This window comes from Cydia pomonella, chromosome 12, assembly GCF_033807575.1.
Source record: "Cydia pomonella isolate Wapato2018A chromosome 12, ilCydPomo1, whole genome shotgun sequence".
NCBI lineage: Eukaryota > Metazoa > Arthropoda > Insecta > Lepidoptera > Tortricidae > Cydia > Cydia pomonella.
In genome coordinates this window covers 4,496,616-4,519,892 of record NC_084714.1, presented here as the reverse complement: position 1 = coordinate 4,519,892, position 23,277 = coordinate 4,496,616, and the positions used below count along the sequence as shown (strand labels likewise).

Genomic DNA, 23,277 nt, shown 5'->3' with positions numbered 1-23,277 from the left:
GATGATGTTCCACTTTATTATAAAAATGTCACAAAACGACAGCGACTTTATTTTTTTGCAATCAAAGTGAAAGAGTGGAACACAACAACTGTCAGTGTCAAAACAACGTAAATAATTTGGAAATTGTGTTTTCTAGTGTAAATAACAATATTATGCAATAAACATGGCTAAATTCAGCCTTAAAGATAGCGACGAATACTATTTAGCGCTTTCAGAACAACCGAAGCGATTTGACGCTGATAGCCCGGTAACAAATGTGTTTTTCGATGATACCAATGGACAGGTAAATGATCTACTATATTACGCTTTCTAAACAATGTATTGCCTTTAAAGTGCTTTGATAATTATTATTTAACACATAAAAATGCAATAACAACTATATATATCATTTAAACCCGCTTACTTTTAGTAAATTTTCACTTTTAAACATTAGACCATCTTTTGTTTTCAAGGTTTTTACAGTCCGCTCCGGGGGCGTTACAGGCGTCACGGTCAGTGGAATGGATGAATCCAAATCAACATCCTTCAGAATGGAAGACAGAGGTCCCATAATCTCAATAAAATTTTCGCCAGACCATAATATTTTGGCTATTCAAAGAAATCTAGATAATCAGAATGCTAATGTGGAATTCGTGAATTTCAAAGACTTGGTTCCTACCAATGTGGAATATTCGCATACATGCAAGTGGAAGAATGCCAAAATACTAGGGTTTGTGTGGCCGAGAGTGAATGAAATAGCATTCATTACTGACCATGGTATTGAGCTGTTGCAAGTTTTTCCAGAGAAGAAACAGTTGAAAAGTCTGAAAAGTACTTCATTTAGGTAACAGTCAGTTTATCTTAAATGTTCCTATTATGCCTATAAAACAATGTGTAGTAATTCCTTTAACCTGATTGAACACCACACCTATCACATGCATGTTGTCATGAACCTTATTGGAATACGTAAAGGTTGATATTGGGCTGCAGCTGCACGTGTCAGTTGACGTTTTTGACGTGCTGTCCCTTTTTAATGTATGGCACTATCCCTTTCGGCTATTTAGGGTCATCAAAATTCAAGTCATTATCTTATCTGTGACTGTGCATGTATAGGGACATCAAGTTGTGCCAACCCTAATAATTACTTGCAGCAATGCTGAGCCTATTGGAGCTGAGAATACTCGAAAGGAGGAGTGTTGAAAGGTTTCATAACACAAAATAATTATTGTCTACATTATGTCTAAGAGAATCTACAGTTTCCCTAATTTATTGAAAGAACACACCTACATGTATTGTGTTGTAAGATGTTGTCATATTAATTTAAATTGATTCTAAACATGTACATATTATTTACAGTGGGGCCTGGTTCTCATGGTGTGCCCAAAGCAACATAGTGCTCTTGGCAGGAAACAATGGAGCTTTGCTGCAGCCTTTTGCTTTGAACAACTCCACCATCAGCAAGCTGCAGAAATTGGAATGTGAGTCTTGAATTAGCATAATTTACTCTCTTAACCCTTCTTGCGGCAAAGCAATATTTTACAATTTCGCGCCTTGTGGCGCGCAGCCTCGACGTGGCAAGCTTCCAATAATTAAAATTGCGTCTGCCATAAGCATGGTTGCCATAGAGGGTCCATTTTGAGGCATCTTACAGGACGTGTTATTTGCAGTTTTCACTGAATGAAGTAAAAACCCTTAGTTTCTCATCCAAAACAGATGGCGCTGTACTGTGCCATAGTAGCGCTACCTCATTTCACGCAAAATAGGCACAATGGTTGTCGATTTGCAGAAATTAATGCCCAGAAGCACTAACTAACTAACTGTGCCATATGTTTTGCGGTCACCGAATTGTCAAACACTGACTTTTGACAATCAGAGTTACCGCAAAATGTATGGAGCTGTACAGCGCCATCTTGTTTACCTGTCAAATTTCAAGCACGAAATTGTCTTGGATTACTCAATTAATGTATCTTTGCTGATAGCTTAATTTTCCCAAAAAATTGGAATACAATTTAGGACTATTACAACCTATTTGAGTAAAGGAGAATTCTGATTTTATTTTTATCAGTGGACAAGCCTGTAGTGGAACGTGATGTGATGTTATTAAGGCTTTGCGACGCTACCTGGTGCGCCGTGTTCAGGCACGCCAGTAGTGCCTCTGTTCTTGCACCTGGACCCACTGAGGTAAGGCGACAGACATCACATTTAAAAAGCGTTTACTTTTAAATGCTGAGCTGTAAGCAACACTACATTCATTTATTAATTCATTGCATTCTACGCTATTGTATACCACAACACCATGATTTTTAAAAGCTACTGATTGACCATGTTTTTTAAGGAAAAAACTATGTACATATTATGTATAATCTAAATTTTCTTCGAATTTTGCAAACCTTTGTCTGACCACTTGTTGGTAAAAATTGAACTGAAATTTGGCGTAACGTGAAACTGGTGACATCGAGCTGATCTGATGTTGAAGCCCAAAATGGCCATTGTGTATTTAATAAAATAAAAGAATTCGGTCTCAAGTGGCCTGAATTTGATCTCTTTAAAATCGCCTCGTTGGTAATAAAAGCCTATATCAAAAATGTAATTTTTGACAGTATTATCCTTACAAAACAATTTAATTTAACTTTGCTTTCAGTTGTGGTTGCTGCCCGTAACTGGCGGCGGGCAGACGCGAATTCTACGAACAGGACTCGCGGGGCGGTTCGCCGTTAGCGTGCTTGATAACCTTGTTGCTGTGCATCACCAGGTATAATGTATAATAATTCGATTTGGCTGATCTACTTAAAGCACTCGTCAAGAATACAATGGCATTAAATTGTTAATGACAAACGTCCATAATATTGACGCCATTTATTGTTTTGTGCATATTTTATTTTCATTAATGTCTTAGTATATTCCTTTGGTTTAAACTGACAACTTTTACTAACAAAAACATTATGTATTCCAGTCAAGCCAATCCTCACAAATCTTTGACATCATGGAGGAAGCCAAATCAGAGCCTCACGCAACTGTTCACGTCCCTGTGGTATCAGCGCACACTATGCGGCCTGCTTACGTCGATGGACAACTCTGTCCTATGTGTATCCTTTATTGGTTTGAAGTGTACAATCGAGGTCATTGTCTTAAATATATACCTACACGTTGCCATAACGCGACTAAAATATCGAGAAAAAGTCGGCCGCCATCTTGATTTTTTGCATTTTAAGTCTGATGGCGTTCAAAATTGTTATTTAAAGAACCAAACGCCATTGTTCACACCATGCGAGTCGCTTACGTAAACGGACAACTTACTGGTTTGATGTGTACAATCAAGGTCATTGTCTTAATTATATACACGTTGCCATACGGGACTAAAATATCGAGAAAAAGTCGGCCGCCATTTTGTTTTTTTGAATTTTAAGTCCGACCGTGTTGAATTGAATTGTCATTTAAGGTACTAAACGCCAAGGTACTAAACGCCAGTGGGCACACCATGCGGGCCGCTTACGTAGACAGACAACGTTGTCCTAGGTGTATCGTTCACTGGTATGATGTGTACAATCAAGGTCATTCTCTTAAATATACACATTTTTCCACGATACAATAATATAGGGATAAATTATTGCTTTTTTAAATTCGACGTGTTGATACTTCATAATTGCGCGAAATTTAAATTTTTGTGTGATCTAGCTTTCAGACAAATGTGTCTCCTTTTCTGCTGACAATGAGTTGTTTTCAAGTTCCTACCTTCAATAGTTAGTTCTGTCAGATTCTAAGGGGACCGTGCGCGTTGGAGTGTTTGCCATCTTGTGGCCTGAATCGGAAACATAAACTATACATCGACACTTCACGCCAAAGCAAGTGCTGTTCTCTACAGTTGAGTTATGTACGTTTTCTTGTGCATTACCTATAGGTTCCGCCATCTCAAACTTGACATTTACATTTCGCGCCAATAAACAAGTGCAGTTCCCTATAGATTTTTTCCTTGACCATATTATTATACCCACTAGATTCAGGCAACTGGGTGGTGTTCCAACCGGACTACATCATCGATGCGCGTCTAGGATGTCTATGGCGCGTCAAGCTCATCCCCTCCGGGCTGGCTCACGCTGTAAATATACCCTTTAATCATTTTTAATGCTACATACCCATAAGTAAAGCCTAGGACCCGCCTCATTGTAAGCGGATCCACAAGTACAATCATTGGCTGCCCCATATAAACCAGCGGCACCACATCAACCAGAATGTATGAAACAGCCTTTTTTTGCGATTTCGACATTGGTTTCATAATAAAATTTGTTCAGTGTGACTTATGAAGTCTCTATGCAGAGTATGGCTGGTGGTTAAAATTTCATCCTGTATAAGTCTCCTATGATTATTTCCGCGTAGATGCCTTTAGTTCTGGTAGCAGTTCATATCGACTTACTTCTTAGCTAAAATAATGTCAATCAATAGTTATAAAGTGCGCGCGATATTCCTCCTCTGCCTTTGACGCCTCTATTTTCGATGCGTATTTCGCTGTGAAATATTACCCGCGTTATAAAGACATGTAACTTTATTGCACAAAGATGTACAAAGGGCGGACTTAATGCCAAAAGGCATTCTCTACTGTCAGTCAACCATAGGGTCAAATAAACACAATTGACGGCTAAAGAATGGAATGCGCTCCCGCCATTTGTATTCCCTGATAAATACGACCTCGGTCTCTTTAAAGCAAGAGTGAATAGGCTACTACTGAACCGGTGAGCTCCATCTTAGGCCCTGTCTTCACTTTCCATCAGGTGTGACTAGAGCCAATCGCCGATCAGTTTTTAATAAAGAAAAAAAAATTGACAATAAATATGGGTTATTCTGTACTTGATTGACTATGATGATTTTTTCCTAGGTGCCAAAAGACGAGATATCGAAGATAGTAGCAGTGCTACTCCGACGTACAGACGGCAAGGAAACTATCTACAGCATCTTAGATCAGTTGGTGTCCACTCCAGCTACTTATTTAGTTCAGCTGTCCAAAGCGTTCGACGAAATTAATGCAGTGTACAGGCAAGTACAGACAATAAAGACCTTAGGCTCTTACAATAAGGTTGTAAACAGCTTTAGGCATTAAGTATTACAATAAAGTTATAAAGCATATATTTTATTGTATTTTGTGCCTTTGACAGCGATTAGGCGAGTTACATTTTACGTTTCGAATTTTTATAGTAAGTTGAAAGTTTTTTACGCACAAAATTATAAACACCGCCGCCTAGAACAATGATGAGAAGTTGTTAAGCGTTATATATTTAGTAAATTCTTGATTCTAACTATTTCACCCGTTAACTTGATTACGTTCGCCATTTCACTATCTGAAGGTTATCTGGAAGAGATTGCTGTTTAGCGCCCGCCTGTTGTTACTTACATTACATATTTATACCTTTACATACTTTGTACCATATTTTTTTTGTAGTGTGCAATAAAGCATTTTGTTTTTGTTATTTCTGATATGAGAGAGGATCGTGATATTTATGCCTTAATAGGAAGTGGGCCGACCAAGAAGTGGCTCGAAATACGGCAGGCGAAGCCGGAGCACCCACTGAACATATACCCGTCCTCATTACACAAGAACATATGTGCACGCTGCTGCAACCACACAACAACTTAGTGCAGGTTTGTGGCCAGATCTTGTAGGAAGAGGGCCGACCAAGAAGTGGCCGAAACACCGCAGGCGAGGCAGGATCTCCCACTGCACACATTCCCGTGCTCATTACACAAGAACATATGTGCACGCTGCTGCAACCACACAACAACTTAGTGCAGGTTTGTGGCCAGACCTTGTAGGAAGTGGGCCGACCAAGAAGTGGCCCGAAACAACGCAAGCGAGGCAGGATCTCCCACTGCACACATTCCCGTGCTCATTACACAAGAACATATGTGCACGCTGCTGCAACCACACAACAACTTAGTGCAGGTTTGTGGCCAGACATTGTAGGAAGTGGGCCGACCAAGAAGTGGCCCGAAACACCGCAGGCGAGGCAGAATCACCCACTGCACACATTCCCGTGCTCATTACACAAGAACATATGTGCACGCTGCTGCAACCACACAACAACTTAGTGCAGGTTTGTGGCCAGACCTTGTTGTAGGAAGTGGGCCGACCAAGAAGTGGCCCGAAACACCGCAGGCGAGGCAGGATCTCCCACTGCACACATTCCCGTGCTCATTACACAAGAACATATGTAAACGCTGCTGCAACCACACAACAACTTAGTGCAGGTTTGTGGCCAGACCTTGTAGGAAGTGGGCCGACCAAGAGGTGGACGAAACACCGCAGGCGAGCCAGGACCTCCCACTGCACACATTCCCGTGCTCATTACATAATAACATATGTGCACGTTGCTGCAACCACACAACCAGTGTTGGGCATTCAAGAATAAAATCATGATTGGAATAAGAATTTGTAAGAATGAAATCACGTTGAATTTATTCCCGTCAAAATTATTTCAAATAATTCCGTCTGGAATAATTCTTCGGTAAGGAAATTGAATGAAAATAAATTATTCTTAGTCTAAAATCTCTAAATTATATTATAAATAAAATAAAATACATAAAAAATACCAATTCTATTTCCATATATTTTGTCTGAATATGTAATTATTACTATCGACGAATCGAACGAGCCCTAAATGGATGAGAAGGCGTAGTTTCATAACATGACGTCCTTGGTTACCATCCTGTTCTGGCGTGGACCCTGGATACCATACAACATCAAAGTGTTTGCCAAGACACATCGAATGAGCCGAAACACGGTGTCTTTATTTTGTTTACTTTAGGAGTTCCTTTGGCCACCTTCTGGCTCCATCATCAGACCAGCTTCATGGCACCATAATATTGCACAGTCACCAAGTCCACCAGATACTCAAGTATACGAAATTTGAGCCAAATCGAACGTCAGGAAGTGGTAGTAAATCGACTCGCAAGATTGACCTAACGAAAACTTCAAACTTTATTCTAATTCTAAATAACATGTTATTCCACTAAAAACCTTATTTAGAAAAACTCCATTTCTGGAATAATTAATTTATTCCGTCTTTTATTCTTCATTTAAAATAAAAATTGCATGATTTATTCCATTTCATGTTATTTTAAAATAAAAAGTGATGGATTTATTCTTATTCTTATTCGAATTGATTTTTGCCCAACACTGCACACAACAACTTAGTGCAGGTTTGCATATTTGAAATTTTCTGAGGTGATTTTTTCGGCTTAAACCTTATTCTGTTAAACAAAAGGCATTGTTTATTTTATGCAGTGCGGTTTTTCAAAAAAGAAACACCACAATTTACAATTACAATTTACTATAGCTCTAATGTTATATATCGCCGTCTAGTACCCACAACACAAGGCTTATTGATGAGTGTTTTATTCGTAGGTGGTGACAGCCTACTTAGCTTCCCTAGCCCGCCACAACATTACAGTCCAGCATACATGCGCGGCGCTCTGCGTACGCGCAATGGTAACAGGTAAATGTGACATAGCATTCATAGTTTGAAAAACCAATCAAAAAACTTTGGGTTTTAACACAAGCATAAAGAAAAAGACAACCAAACCTAACTCCACAGACATGCGATCCTTGCCAACCTATAATAAGTTTACTTATAAGCGTGTTATTAGGGCCACGACTTCGCGCGGCGGCGGCTATAGCGAGCGGTGGCCATAAGTGGGAGCGAGAAACAGCGATCCAACCTTTCGTTCCCACCTATAGGCGCCGCTCACTGCTGCCGCCTCTGCGCTTATACTTGCCGCAGTAGAAAGTGGTGAGACGAGCAAAAAAGTATCTTGTAGCTGATTCGACACCCTTTCGCAAGGATGTGAGTGGTCTCGTCCGCATTTCTGCTACGGAGACTGTCTCCTTTCCCTCCCCATCCTCGTGGGGCGATCCTTCGTCGTCGTTTTTGGGACGATTGATGAGCGTATATTGGCGTCGTTCGAGAGTGTGATGTCTTCTTCTTCCTTGTGTAGAAGGGCTCGGGGTAGGTCCCGAACCCATTTCTCCGGCGGTCAAGTGTAGTCCGGCGCGATCCCTCGTAGATAGTCGAACAAAAGAGTGAGGCACCGTATCTTTTATGCGTGATACTACTTGTACTACTGTCGCGATTCCCACTCCTTGAAGCCGTGCAAGTGCGAAAGAGATAGCATGATTCCGATGACTTATGACCTGACTCACCAATTAGTTTTCGGCAAGTATAGCCGTGGCCGGGCTGTTAAGCTTCCTTGTAAATGAATAAGTTAATAAAACTAAATAAATAACAGGTGGTGCAGCTTCTCGCCTTCGAGAATTAGCTCGACGCGGCGCACTCGCCGACGCCAGGCCGCTGGCGTGCCAGTTGCTGGCGCTGGGCGGGAAGCATAGCCACCACGCGCAGCTGGCGTTGGATATGATGTGGAGACTGGATGCCATTCAGGTAATGAAAGAGACGGATCCCACGCTAGATATCTCTGAAGAAGTAGTGCATATAATTCACTCTGCCATTACACACACATGACAGAGACAGAATAGTGGTTATAGGTTTCATCACAAATGCTAAAATGTCGGTACCTTTTTCAGGTGACGTGCGTTTCTAAATATTTCTCAAGATCTCAGATGCTTCTCAATACTGAGTCTTACACGTAAACTTTGTTGATTAAAAATATTAAAACGGAACTTTTTTATTTTATTTTAACAAGCATAACTGTATCAACAGGAAATAGAAGAGGTCCTGCTAAGCTGGAACGAGCCCGTCTCAGCCATCGGCGCGGCGAAGCAAGCCGGCACCCACGTGTGGCACGCCATACCTGCTCGGAAGCTGCTGCAGGCCGCCAAACAGTGCGCGGAGCAGAGCGGCGACCCGGGCGCCTTCGCGGCGGTGTATAGGTAACATTACACACACGCATACACGCACGCACACACACACCACACACGTGTGGCACGCCATACCTGTTAACATTCTATTCATTCCCTGAAGCCTAACTTTTTAAAGAGATACTTTGTTTGATGTAACTGAGGACTTGTGTGGCTATTTAGAAGTACCTACATCAATTATGAAATTTGTATCACCATATTTTTACCTTCTAAGCATATAGGAGATATTAAGATTTATGCAGGTATCACATGTTGCTTCAGTGTATGAGTATTACAGCGCTATGCATATACAAGAGATGTCCCACTCACACACGGGAGTGACATGCGAATCGGCATAAAATCGGCTCTATATCATTTGTCACTATGCCTGTCACATTCTAACAAGTATGTAAGTGCGAAAGTGATGGACATAGTCAGAAGCGATAAAAATGGAACCATGCTGCCACTGCTGTATAATATAAGTTAGCAAAGACTCTGGCTATGCCTGATAACATTCTATTTGGGTTAGTGTCGCTACAACCACCTTAAATATGGCAAAAAAATTCTGTCATAATTTGAAGGTCTATAGACTTCATAATTATTATGAACCAAACATCGTCTAGTAAGTTTTGATATCGTAAAATAAATTAAAAATCTTAAAAGTTATGTAAAAATAAATAAATCCTTACCTACTAAATATTATAAATGCGAAAGTCTGTTAGGGCGTCCGCTAGCGTGGGCGGGCGCACAGAGCGGGTGACATTGTAAGTAAAATTTGTGGCACGCCTCCCGCGCCGCGCCATTTAGAGTTGCGCATACTATTTTTCATTTACCCGTTCACCCGCTCCGTACAACCGCGCCAGCTAGCGTACGGCCTTACATCTTCGCGCCTAAACTGCTGAACCGATTCGGATGAAATTTGGTATGGAGCCAGTGTGAGGCCCGAGGAATCATCATCATCATTTTACTCAAACGAAGTGGCGGGCAGAAGCTAGTATATCATAAATACTATAATATTAAATGTAAATATATTATTACAGGGCGTTGCAGGCGAGGAACGACAGGATAAGAGGGGCGCCGCATTTTCTTAAAGGTCAGTAATGCTATGATTGTTGAATGTCATTTATGTACACACTGATGCTTATGAAAAAATAATGGGCGCGGTTTTTATGACCTAATGAGTGAACTGACAGAGGGCCTACCACAAAATACTAAATTATCTGTCATATTCGAGCGATAAAGAGGCAGATAACGAAATTTTGATTTTCGCGATAGGACCTCAGTTTCTAATATGATAGTAACTCGTAGGTGTAATGAGCCATTTCAGACCGCCAAACACTTTGTCGGACCTAGGACTTTCTTTCACAGCGAATAAGAGAGATACGGTTTCTAAAAGATTCGTTATAAACTGTGACAACTATTCGCTAGATGTCGCTGATGTTGCACACCGATGCCAATGAATAACGAATAGGTGTGGGCTTTATTGCAATTTCTTAAAATTCAATAACTTACATTATTTATTTATTTCTTTTAAATTGAGACAGCTCATAGCACAGTGAAGGCTAAGTCATAAGTATTTGTCGTTGTTTAAAAAAAAGCTAAATTTAAACAACCACAATTTTGAAAATTTGAATATATTTATTACAGATTTACAACCATCCATATTTGTTAGTATAACTTAGGAACTAATGTTAATTTTGTATTCAATATAATATTACAACTATATACCTAACCTATTTTCTAAATTTCAAAAATCCTATAACTTGGCGAATCCAATACGCCAGATTCTCAAGTCTCCCTGCAATTACCTCCAGGATGCTGCTGGTACTGCCCCTAGATAAGCCTAAGCCTGTATATTTAGGAGGGGGTTTTTTTCTTTCTTTTTTTTTTTAGTGTAAGAATAGCTTATTTGTTCTAAATTAATCACTAAAGTCTGTACCAATTGTATACAAACTTTTACTAAGTTTGTATATAGGCTGTATATCCTAAACAATGGAGTCGTCGGTTAATATGATAAAAAATGTTTTGTTTTGTTATTATTTTTAAGTCGACAATTAGTATATTATAATTTCCGAGCCATTAAATAATATCATAGATATTCTATTTATCACGTTCCGACAACGATAAATAAAATATGTTATCAGCACGACCTGTTGCGTCTTTATCATTTCATAATATGCGGGCTTATCTTATTATTTATCCGATATCGTTAATGGATAAGGGATGAGTCGATACATTATGTACTAGTACTACATAATGCAATACTTTGCATGTACTTGTGGTTAAGAAATATTTGGGCAATCGTAACTGTGAGCATAATTACCTTTAGTTAAACATTATTAATTTTAATTACTTGCATCTACCGTATCAATTCTTGTATCATTTGTATCGTATCATACTTACTAAGAACCTACAGTTAAAATAGTTATTTACGATACAAGTTCGAAAAATAGAGAATTCGTAACGAGTGGCGATAAATTAAAACATGAGCGAAGGGGATGTTTTAAATCGACAAGACTTGCGAATGAACTATTAGTAACATGTATCGTACAACGTTTTACAGTACATACGACCCTTTAAATTTTCGACATAGTTACATAATGTGCTAATTTTCGCTCTAGTGCGGAAAGGTTTAGCACCATATGTACTGTAATAGTACATTATGATACAAGTGTGCTAAGTTGGTCATTACACACGAGGCGATATTATGCGCGCGAGCTGTAAACGAGCGCGCAATAAGAAAGCCGATGTGGGTAATGACCAATGCACACGCGTTTCATACGACGTTTTTCAACACACTTGCGAGGGAAAAATAAAACTTATAAATTAGTTTTTTTTGTCAAAACAATAAAAGTACAATTTTCAAAATGGTGGCTTACAGTTTTAACATCTAATAATTGCACCAAAGCGTGCTGGGCTTGTAGGCACTTATTCACCAACACGTTTTCCAAGAAAGACTGGGCTTTTTTGCTGATTTTCCATTGAATACAAGTTTCATATGCCGTCAATTATTTTTCACCCGATTTTGATGGTAAAAGACTATCGTTCTCGGCTCTTGCCTCTATTAGTATATATTACTGGCAGCGTCAATTTTATGTGTTCTTCATTTTCAATGCTTGAAAATGATATTTTCGTGAATATATAAACTAAAAACATGCAAAACTATTCAAATTTTATGACAAATACGGAAAATGGCTGGCGCGTTATTTAAGGCAAAGGCGCGAACGAAATCGACAAACATCAGCCAATTAAATAAAAGTAAATAAACTAATATTTTCGTATTTCTATTCGACGGATGGAGATCAAGTAAGTAGATAAAATGTTATGTTTATTCATTAATGTAACTTACGAGATAATTTAATCTATAAAATATGTTTGGTGTGATAAAACCTCTTTGAACTAACATTTGAAACCTCCTCTGAATAGTTGGTTTAAAAAATGTATTACTCGACCGAATTAAGAAGGCTCCGTTTCCATGCATATTATTAGCAATCAGTTACCTTCTTAACTCAGTCGGATAATATAATGAAAAAAAGCACGAGTGTTATAATATACTGAAAAGAGCACGCGTGTTTAATATCTAGGATTATGTGCCAAAAATCGGTGGAATAAAAACGTCGTTTTGAGTAAGTGTGTTGAAAAATAATTTTCGCTTCAGGGAGGGAACGAATAGCTACCGAAATTCGTCGTCTATAAAGTTATAAACATTTACAATGTGAGAAATAGATGTCATATCGTCGGCTAAAGTCGCAAACCTCGTAACTCCATTACAGGACATTAGGGATTTGCTACTTTGTTCAATAATACCTAAAGTTGCAAACCGCATAACTAAACCGCATACTTTAGCCAAAAGTCACGTGACTATTTCCATACATTATTTATGTTTCGATTTTCGTTTTCTATCAGCGACTGTCATTTTAGCTAGGCCCCCAGGTCATCTGCCGGTTCGAATCCGACCACGGCCGCTAAACTGAAGGCCATGGTCGTTTCTTTGTTTTCGTACCTATAACTATGACGTTCATTTCAGTTTATAATTTGTGTACCGTAAAATGCTGCAACTTTGCCATTTAAGCACAATTTTGCCTATTTCATTTCAATTACGATCTCTCGAATTTGCTTAGTTTTTCCTTGTTTTTTACCATTTGATAGTAATTTTCATTATTCTGGCAACACATATTTCATATTTTTACAATGGTAACTCCATTGTTGCTCCGCCAGTTACGTATCATAAGTCGGCGTGAGAGGCAACATTTTTTTAGTGTCTCGCAACTTTTGAATTTTTATCTACGAAAAAGGTGTTTTTTGAGAAGTGGTAACGTCCCAGGGTAAGTAAAGACTGTCTATTTCCCGTAAGTTTAATATTTTCAAGAAAAGGACATGATTTCAGCATAATAACGTACTAGGCAATATTGGGCAGTGTTTTGGAAACTTGAATGACACAATTTTGCCTGGGTCTAGGGCTGTCACTAGCTGAATTTTATAAATGTACAGAAAAGAGTAAAAATAAGCTTGCCTAAACTGCTTAAATTAGTTTATTTATAACAAGCTTTTTATTAACTTGCAATGTTTGTTTGTTTAAGTCAAATTTTGCAAGTCGATTTTCACCGACTTTCTGTGTGGGTACCTATGTAGATCTGCTGACAATGCAATAATAAACTAACGTTAACAAAAAAAACTTATGGGTATTAAAATGAAAATTATAAAAAAAAACTTATTGCAATCTGTTATTATATTTTTATTGTAGTTACTTGCAATTGTATATTTATTGTATTATAATTATGTTGTATGTTTAGAATCAATTTTCAACCACTTATTAGCGACCAATTGAGGTGTTTGATATACTTATGTAACTTGGGTGACAATGCAATGTTTATGGTACCATCGAGATGGTCTGATGATGGAGACCGAAAATAGCAACTTCTAAACTACACATAATAAACCCACTGTGTTTAGGCTCATTTGATTTGTCTTGCAGTTATCTTTCTTATCGAAATCTGGGTTGTCAGGTGTCAGGTCGATTACAATTGGAGTTCAAAGGTGACGGGTGATTAGAACTTTACAATGAAATAGAACTTTACACTATAATAATGCACTGAAAATTAGCAAAATAGTGTATCTGCAATGTACTTGTAATAAAAATAAAAAAATAAGTTCAAATTATTAAATACTAAAAGAAAAAGAAATCAAACAACAATATATTACATTTGTTTGTTGATTATTTTGTAACTAACAATATAAATAGATTTTTTTAATAATATTATTTTTTTGGCACAACCCTACAGTTAACGATATTTTTGTATAGAAAGTTTGTGGAACCTGCTACAACTTTACCTATTGCATGTGAAAAAAAGAGTATGAAACTTATGGCCATAATTTGACTGTCAGGGACAAGCATAATGTCTCATGCACAAGAGTAAATATTATTGCAAATAGCAACACATTATTTATGGAGATATCCGTCTAGGCAAAGTTACGTCTTAGGCTTACAACTTTGCCTGCCACTTTGATTGCTTGTAAATCGGAAATACAGTATGATTAGGTAATGAGATTTGAGTGTTATCTGGTAAGGCATAGGGTATGTTTTCCGACTAATACTCATGAAACTCATAATGAAAAATAGGTTCACAGATATAAGAAAAAAACGTCAAAATCCAGGCAAAGTTGCAGCGTTTTACGGTACCTACCTAGAGCGTACTTGCAAATGTTACAAATTTAAATATTTACCGAAATAATTAGATTTGGTCGATAAGTAGTTATTTATAATGAATCAGTGGCAGTTGTAGTATTTGGAGTGTATCAGGCAAAACGGATGTGACGGTGACGTAATGACAGCTACCGTTTTTGTGCTTACCAGATGGCGCCACTGTAAATGGTGGTCCCGAAAAACAGTTCTCAAAATTCCGCTATGCTTATTGAAAAAATAATCTGTTCTGCCTCGCGTTGACCCGGCATTTTGCCACGGCTCATGGGAGCCCGGGGTCCCATGGGCACTAGTTTTTACGCAAGCGACTGCCATCTGACCTTCCAACCCAGAGGGATACAATAGCTAAACCACAAGAACAACGCCGGGTCTCTAAAACTGAGCATCACCATTGTTTCGTCTGATGGTGATGCCGGACCCGGCATCGCATAAGTCACAAAAACCTTTCGCGAATGTCACCGCGGGCCCGTATCTCTAGCGAGGGCCCTGTATCTTCACTCGACACTTACAAACCTTTAAAAAAAAAAAACCCAGAGGGATAAATGATTGCCCCAGATTCGAAACAAGACGAGTGAATCATGAAATTTTATGTCAGAATCTAAACACGGACCCAAGTAAAATACCAGAAATCTTAAACAAAGAATCCACAACAGATAGTTTTCACGAATTCATTGAATACATAATTAGAAACCTGAAGAAATTCAACGGTACTTAACACAAATAGATTAAATTCAAACTTAATATTCCTTACAACTCTTACTGTCCTCATATTTCCTTCTCTTATCTCTTCTTCCCTCTTCAAATCTTCATTCTTCTTTTCTCTGTGATGTACAGAGTCGGTCAATCGACCATCTCTGGCACTGCAAACATAAGTAGGTACACTCAACACACACACAACACTACACAAATTTATCACATACACTTCACTTAACTTTCTCCCGGATGACACAACTACACACCCGGAAACAACGTGTAAAACGAAAGCACCGAGTTTCTGGTTACAAAACACTTCACAGGGTGGAGGGGTTTAGTCCGTAGGCGGCTGACATAAAATTTATTACCAGCACAGCCGAGTCGGGCATGCTGCCGGATACCGGGCCGGCAGTATCCTATGAGGATTACCTCCACCTCTGACAAAAAAAAAACCCAGAGGGTAAACTAGGCCTAATTGGGATTAGTCCGATTTCTCCGAAAAGCGACTGGTAAATATCAAATGATATTTCGTTCATAAGTTCTGAAAAACTCATTGGTACGAGCCGGGGTTTGAATCCGCGAGCTCCGGATTGAAATTCGCACGCTCTTACCGCTAGGCCACCAGCGCTCTATTTAAAAATTAAAATCTATTTAAAATTTAAATAATAAAAATACGTTTAAATTTGCACCAACATATATGTCTCTGTTTGACCCAATGGTTGACTAGTAGAGAATGCCTTTTGGCATTAAATCCGCCATTTGTACATTTTTCTTTGTTTGTGCAATAGAGTTTAAATAAGTAAATAAATTTGCCGTTTTTTAAACCTGTTTATTTTGCATATATTTTAGTTGGCACTTTTTTAATAACACTAACATTTATTGAACTATATCTACCATGAATAATAAAAAATAAGGAGTGAAAACGGCGATGAAAAAGCTTGTAACGCCCAAAAATACTATGCATTTGACATTTTGAAAGACCTCCGTCTACACTGACGCCCCCAGCGGCGAAATTAAACGCGTTAGCCCTCATTATATTAAAATTATTTACCATGGTTACATATATAAGACTGTGTTAGTCACCATAGAAGTTGTCCAAGACAAACTCTATATTCTCTGACGTATTTGTGACTTATCAGGCGACCCGCCATGCCATAAGTTATCCATATGTTATCAGTATGGTGCTATGGTGCCGATAAACATGAATTCAGATCGTGATGGAAACTTGGACGTAATTTGGGGCAATGGATCCAATCCACAAAATCTGAGAATAAAAATAGACCTTTTCTGTCATAAAGAAATCGCTTTGATTTGGAAAGTGGAATCTTGAGCTTTACGAGGGTTAAACAAATTTTTCATCACACTAGGAAAATACTAACTGTAAAAGATCAAACCAAATCAAATGAACGTTATTAAATATTAATCTTTTAAAATCATAATTTATAAGAATTACAAGTACAAGTAACCTTCACACTTTCGAGTAAGGTTTACATTATCTCGCTTGCGCCCGGGAGCTTGGCATTTGAGTGATGTTTGGATTTATGACATTAAGGCCGCATAAAACTCATGGTAAGGGTACTGGAACTGACTAAGATCTAGAATGAGCATACCTAGTCAAGCATAGTGTCTAGAGCCGGGGTTTTTCTATTCGTCATTGGTATTTATTGTACTAGCAATCAGGTGATGGTCCTTGGTAAGAAATTATGTCGCCATGGTAACTCCAGGTTTAACCAGTCGACCCCGGGTTAGTGGAATAGTGCAAGTGGGCCTAAAAGGTTAAGAATAACTTTTATTTAGTTAAATATTTTATATTTAGGCTAGTTTGTACGATTTTCATGCTGTGCATGGACGGCTAAGAGGATGGATGGATTTACAAATATAATGTACCTACCAACTTTTGTAAATAAATTATTATGAATCACTGGTCAAGAGAATGCTAGAACGGGCTAAATGTAATTATATTTACAGTACATATGGTGCTACTTTTCCGCACTAGTGCGTGAATTAGCACATTATGTAACTATGTCGAAAATTTAAAGGGTCATATGTACTGTAAAACGTTTTACGATACATGTGCGAATAGGTAATTTGCAACTCGTGTGTCGATCTAAAACACTCCCTTCGGTCGTGTTATAATTTATCGCCACTCGTTACGAATTTCCTATTTTTCGCACTTGTATCGTAAATAACTATTATATTGTTACAGGGGAGCAGTGCGACGCATACGTGGAATACTACAAGCAGATAATGTCCGAATGAAAAACCTGTTTCACCTAAACAACACATCTAACAGGTTTTAGAATACGTCGCTCAAAACCAGATTTTTGGTCTGAGTTATTGATTAGGTCCAGATGAGCTATAACCGCGAAAATCGAAGTTAGTCAATTGCGGGTATTTTTTTCTGTCACTCTAATTACGTATTAATGAGAGTAAAAGAGAAAGATCCCCGCAATTTGCGGATTTCGGTTTTCGCGGTAAGCCCCCAGATTCTTTCTTAGAACCGTTCCTTGACATACGCCATACGGCATCATGTAACTGTACTTTGACAATAAACGTTATAGTTACCGTATAACGTACGAGACCAGCGAGGCTAAGAAGATGGCTCTTTATCATTTGTCACCATGCCTCACATGTCTGTCACGTTCTAACAAGTATGTAAGCGCCAAAAGTGACGGGCTTAGTAAAATAGGGGGTATTACTGAGTAATATACACATCCCAAGTAGCATTTAAGTGTCGGTAAAATCAATATACCAGCCAATTTAGAACTTAGGGTGGTTTAAGGGACTTATAAGAGTGTCAGAGAAAACTAACCTGAGCTCAAGCTGTATAAAATCATTATAAAGGAATTTGCGTACGCATGGGGTGTTATATCAGAAAATAAAAAATCTACTATAAAACTTTAAGTGTTGTGTGACACTTCGACCTAATTCTATCGTTAAAGCTGTATACAGGCTGTATTGTAGTATCAATTGGCACTTGTTGCTGTAAAAAAGTATCTGTAAACTCCGTTATAAAACTTTAAGTGTTGTGTGACGCTACAAGCTTATTCTATCATTTAAGCTGTATAGAGGCTGTAGTGTAGGATCACCTGGCACTTGTTGCTGTATAAAAGTATTTGTCAACTCCGATTTAAAACTAATTCTTATGGCGTAATTTTACACTATTATAAGTATAATGGTGTTATAACTTCTGTCTGTAAGGTTATTATAGAACTAAAAGAATAAATGACAGCTGTAGTACAGTTTTTGTCCGTATTTCTGACCAAAGTCGCTTCAAGTAATTTTTTGGCGTAATTTTGCACTCATATAAGTATAGTAGTTTTATGATTTCTGACAAGGAGTGTATTATAAAACTAAATGAATAAATGGCAGTCATATTACAGCTTTAGTTTTTTTATTTATAATACGGATCTCTAACGGGAATTATAACTTATGTACAGAAAGCCGAAATACAGTCAAATGTATAAAAATATTCTATTACAAAGCTGATTTAAATCCAAAAGCTGTAGAAGTGACTCCATTAATTACATAGTAAGTACAGCTACTAAGATTATGATGCTCTCCAACTATCCTATAGGCTGTTTAAATACTGTCGCCATTTTACTATGAATAAAAACATATTTGAAAATATAATTAAAGATAAACTTGCAAATATTTAACAAAAACTTGTCATATTATGATAACCAGCTAAAATAAATTGACTTTAACCTTAGAATTAACATTAAAAGAAAAAAACCTTAACCTTAAAAACAAAAACTAAACTTATGTACCACTTTTAGATATTTTTGTTATGTTTTTCTTGATTATTAAGCAGGGGCGTGAATATTTTGCCAGAAAAGATACACATGTTCACAATAAATAATAATCGGCACTTACCAATAGTAATATAACTGCTCTCAAGATCCTGTATCTTAACTGCACTATTACTTTCCACTTATATTTGTCATTTGTCGCCATTACAAATATAACGAATGAACAGAAGACATTTTTAGACTTGAATATTTTTTATTCTATTGTAATTCTTCTTAAAAACCTATTTAAAACTGATATTCTTAAATCATATTTATAAGAGATAATCTGTAGTGCTAAGGTTTCCATTTACACCGAATTACAGCTATTATACAGCTTATCTATTGCTTGTACAGCTACTGTACAGCTCTAATAACGCGAAAAACTGTATAATTGGGGCCCTTTTTTAACTTATAAGGGCTGTATAAGCGCTTATACAGCTGTAGTACAGCCTAAATGTACAGCTTATAGTATTCAAATAAACTGATATACAGCTCTTATACAGCTAGCAATGCTACTTGGGATACTATACCTTTAACAGTTTTTTGATTTTTAAAAAAATTATCACTATGAAATTGATGCACCAAGGCGGTTTATTTAAACACGAAAACGCGAAAATTGAACTTTTGTTATCTGCTTCTCTATCGCTATATATATTCTAATATGTAAGAGTGATAGAGGCAGAAAACAAAATTTCAATTATTGTGTTTCGCGGTAAGCCCTCAGTATGTGCTAGTGGCGCACTCTACGCAGTTTCGAGTAATATTTCCTATTGACTCCAAAAAGCTCACGTGACAATATCTGCAATTTGAAGGAGGTTTGTTTGTATATACTTATTCCTTCCTAAGATGATTATTTGTGTAAGTAATGAAACAAATCGATCTGTGATTATTGTCGAGTTGAGAAAAACCATTAATTATACATATGTATACAGTAGCAACTAAGAGGGAAGCATACCACTTGATTGTCCATACAAAAAGAGACAACATTTTCCACTTATAAATATTGACACAATGAAGAACTAGGTCTATAGGATTTCCTTTTATTCAAAATTTGCAATACAATTTTTTTTATTGGTACCTATAAACTTAGAATATTATTATGCTGAAGCGATTGACATCAAAATCAAAACCATTTGTTAAGATTTAGTTAGTGGAAAACGTTTTCTCCCGAAATTGAATTTTGTAGAAAAAGTACCCTTATTTCGCTAGGATCGCAAACAATTTTTTCCTAATTTTAATGATAGTGTGAATTCTACATTTCTGTATTTAGATACAATCTATTATGAGAAACCATTCCTAAATTCTAAAATGTCTGAAGGTTTGTTAAAGTTATTTGATGGCGAGACCATTATTGCCATTAAAGTTTGAACTATGTATTACCCTTGTAAATTGCATTTATTTTAAGCATATTGGGCCAGCGAACGCCATAGAAAGATGGCTGCAAAGAGGGACAGAGATGCAACATAAAAAAGAGTCATTGCAATTGCCCCTTCTCAGTTATGCATTAGAGGGAGCAAGAGCTATAACTTTCTCGTTCCTCCGTGTAGATGCGAACCCCAGATAAGCCTACGTTACGTTGGCCCAATATATACTAGACCTAGGTAACTTTATATTGTGACACGGTTCCAAATTTTAGTCGGTCTACGTGGGTCCGCCAACGCGTGCTCCTGTTGATTCCTCGTTATGTAGCGAAACATGAGCAATCTTCGACTTAAAATACTTGAGTGAACCGTTTCAATATTTGAAGGTCTGTTAGACAACTGTACCTATATGAGGCAGAATATTATTTTATTACATTTCTTATTACTGTAGTTAAGGAATTTAATGGTTTTATTTAATGTTAACGAACATCATAATAATTATAAAATTATTATTAGTAATTAAAACTGTTTATATTATCAAATTAATTATGAAATGTATTTGTTGAAAATAAACTTTAAAAGTTACATTTACTTACTATTGTTTTCTTATTGATACTACATTCCTCCGTCATGTCGCCACTTACGTAACTTGTTATCGATAATGAATGCAGGTTACAGTTTAGCCTTGACTTATCGTTTTTGTGCAGCCAATCGTAGAAGCTAATTGTTGTCATGTGAAATACTTTATTCTCAGTCAAATTAACTGAACGTAGTTTAGTGAAAAGCATCAATCTTGAATTCGTAATTTGATTTAATGACTTTTCTTTTTCTTTTCATGTTGAATCCTTTATCACATGATGTTCAAATATTGTTGAAAGTCTACACCCTAAACTACATATGTATACATACTATATATATATACACAAGTATGATTAATTTGGTGACTGATTAGAGCAACATTTTTATAAATTAGATTATAATTTTGATGCTCTGAATCTACAAGAGGTTTATTAAACAACTTTTTATTAATGTAAATTGTATTTAATTTAATTTTGACTTTAATTACCTATATCCAAACTGGAATAATTGATATGCTAAATTATTTACTAGGTAGTGAAAAATGCTAGGGACTGACCAATAAAACAAAAGATAATGTGAAAAATATAGAGTATTCAAACACCAACAATGCTGTCATAAACTTACAACTGGGTTAACATATAATAAATGCTTTATATTATATGTTTTGTACAATATTATAAATGTGCGAGTATAACTGGTTTTCATAAGTGCTTAGCACAATTGTAAATTATAGGTGGACAACAGCACGGATGGACTTGCCGGTGTGCATCAGGTGGAACGCTTCATTGATCTCCTTGAGAGGCACATTGTGGGTCACAAATTGGTCAATAGGCAATTTGTTGGTCAGGTATTCCTCTACAAGCTTGGGGACACTGTCAATGCTCTTGTATCCTCCGAAAGCTGTTCCCTTCCATGTGCGACCAGTGACAAGCTGGAATGGACGGGTGCTGATTTCTTCTCCGGCAGCAGCCACTCCAATGATCACAGAGACTCCCCAGCCCTTGTGGCAAGCCTCAAGAGCCGCCCGCATGGTGTTAACATTACCAATGCATTCAAAAGTGTAATCTAAACCACCATCAGTCAAGTCAACAAGAACCTGCTGGATGGGTTTGTCATGGTCCTTAGGGTTGACAAATTCGTTGACACCGAATTTCTTCGCAATCTCATACTTGTCTGGGTTGATGTCTACACCAATGATTCTCTTGGCACCAGCAGCTTTGCAACCAAGAGCAACAGCCAAACCTACAGCTCCAAGACCAAAGATAGCGCAGTTGGAGCCAGGTTCAACTTTAGCAGTGTTTAGAGCTGCACCATAACCAGTGGGGATACCGCAGCCGAGCAAGCACACCTTGTCCAGAGCGGCTTTTTCGTTGACTTTGCAAAGAGAAATTTCAGAGACAACAGTGTATTCACTGAAAGTTGAGCAGCCCATGAAGTGGTAGAGCTCTTTACCTTTGCAGCGGAAGCGGCGGGTGCCATCAGGCATCACTCCTTGGCCCTGGGTGATGCGGATCTTCTGGCAGAGGTTAGTTTTCGGGTTGAGGCAGAACTTGCAAGACTTGCACTGCGGCACGTAAAGCGGGACGACGTGGTCGCCGGCTTTGAACGCGGTGACGCCCGCGCCGACGCTCTCGACGATTCCACCACCTTCGTGCCCCAAAATGACAGGGAACACACCTTCCGGGTCCTTTCCGGATAAAGTGTAAGAATCGGTGTGGCACACGCCGGTTGCGGTGATCTTCACGCGGACTTCACCCGCTTTAGGAGGGTCCACTTCGATTTCTTCGATAGAAAGAGGTTTCCCGGCCTCCCAGGCAACCGCCGCTTGGCACTTGATCACTTTTCCAGCTGTAGACATGTTGAATACCGGCTTATTGGAATGTGCACTCCGGCCGACTTCCGATCAGAAAGTGAGCAAATGCTATAAACTTCAATTTAAACTTGATTGATAAGTAAATAAGTCGTATTCGTACACATGTGATAAGAACTTGAAAATTATAAATAGTGATGTAATGGAATTGGGGGACTGACGATAAACCGCGACCTTGAACGTGAACGACACAAATGGATAGAGCGAACGGAATAAAAGTTGCACAGTCAGCAACAGCGCTAACAAAAACAGCAACGTCGACAAACTTATGTTTTAAACTCCAAAAGCTAGGCTTCATAGGCTTGGCAGCACTACTGAACAAGTTTATTTTCGCATTTTTCGCTAATACCTCGGTCTACAAACTATTAGTTACTTTTTAACACACGACGTTTGTTTTGTTTCTAACTGCAAACTTGGAAGGTGGACTGTACCGACTGTACACTAAAATGTGCTATTCAAGC

At 37.9% G+C, this 23,277-nt stretch overlaps 2 protein-coding genes across 3 annotated transcripts; one reads left to right on the top strand and one right to left on the bottom strand.

Moving 5' to 3' along the window:
• The first annotated feature begins 47 nt into the window (after positions 1 to 47).
• LOC133523302 (regulator of MON1-CCZ1 complex) lies at positions 48 to 20,958 on the top strand. 2 transcript variants are annotated; one of them, XM_061858807.1, is made up of 14 exons: positions 48 to 283; positions 453 to 823; positions 1,336 to 1,457; positions 2,045 to 2,160; positions 2,621 to 2,731; positions 2,933 to 3,065; positions 3,975 to 4,075; positions 4,850 to 5,007; positions 5,481 to 5,610; positions 7,373 to 7,463; positions 8,254 to 8,405; positions 8,685 to 8,854; positions 9,862 to 9,914; positions 17,422 to 20,958. In XM_061858807.1, the coding sequence occupies exons 1-14, from the start codon at positions 164 to 166 to the stop codon at positions 17,472 to 17,474; spliced, it is 1,881 nt and encodes a 626-aa protein (XP_061714791.1). In that variant the 5' UTR covers positions 48 to 163; the 3' UTR covers positions 17,475 to 20,958. The 2 variants fall into 2 exon arrangements, with proteins under 2 accessions (XP_061714791.1, XP_061714790.1); XM_061858806.1 differs by having other exon boundaries at positions 4,850 to 5,011; positions 5,485 to 5,610.
• Positions 20,959 to 21,517: 559 nt separating this feature from the next.
• LOC133523304 (alcohol dehydrogenase class-3) lies at positions 21,518 to 23,170 on the bottom strand. The gene has a single exon (XM_061858808.1). It carries the CDS (start codon positions 22,802 to 22,804, stop codon positions 21,674 to 21,676), a length of 1,131 nt encoding a protein of 376 aa, XP_061714792.1. The 5' UTR covers positions 22,805 to 23,170; the 3' UTR covers positions 21,518 to 21,673.
• Positions 23,171 to 23,277: the final 107 nt, after the last annotated feature.

What these genes read in the sequence shown, in the direction of transcription:
- LOC133523304 (XM_061858808.1), bottom strand. Translation starts at nt 22,804, where the DNA reads ATGTCTACAGCTGGAAAAGTGATCAAGTGCCAAGCGGCGGTTGCCTGG.
- LOC133523302 (XM_061858807.1), top strand. Translation starts at nt 164, where the DNA reads ATGGCTAAATTCAGCCTTAAAGATAGCGACGAATACTATTTAGCGCTT. An exon ending in CCTCCGGGCTGGCTCACGCT is followed by an intron (nt 4,076 to 4,849) that starts GTAAATATACCC and finishes ATTTTTTCCTAG; the next exon opens with GTGCCAAAAGACGAGATATC. An exon ending in GGAGACTGGATGCCATTCAG is followed by an intron (nt 8,406 to 8,684) that starts GTAATGAAAGAG and finishes CTGTATCAACAG; the next exon opens with GAAATAGAAGAGGTCCTGCT.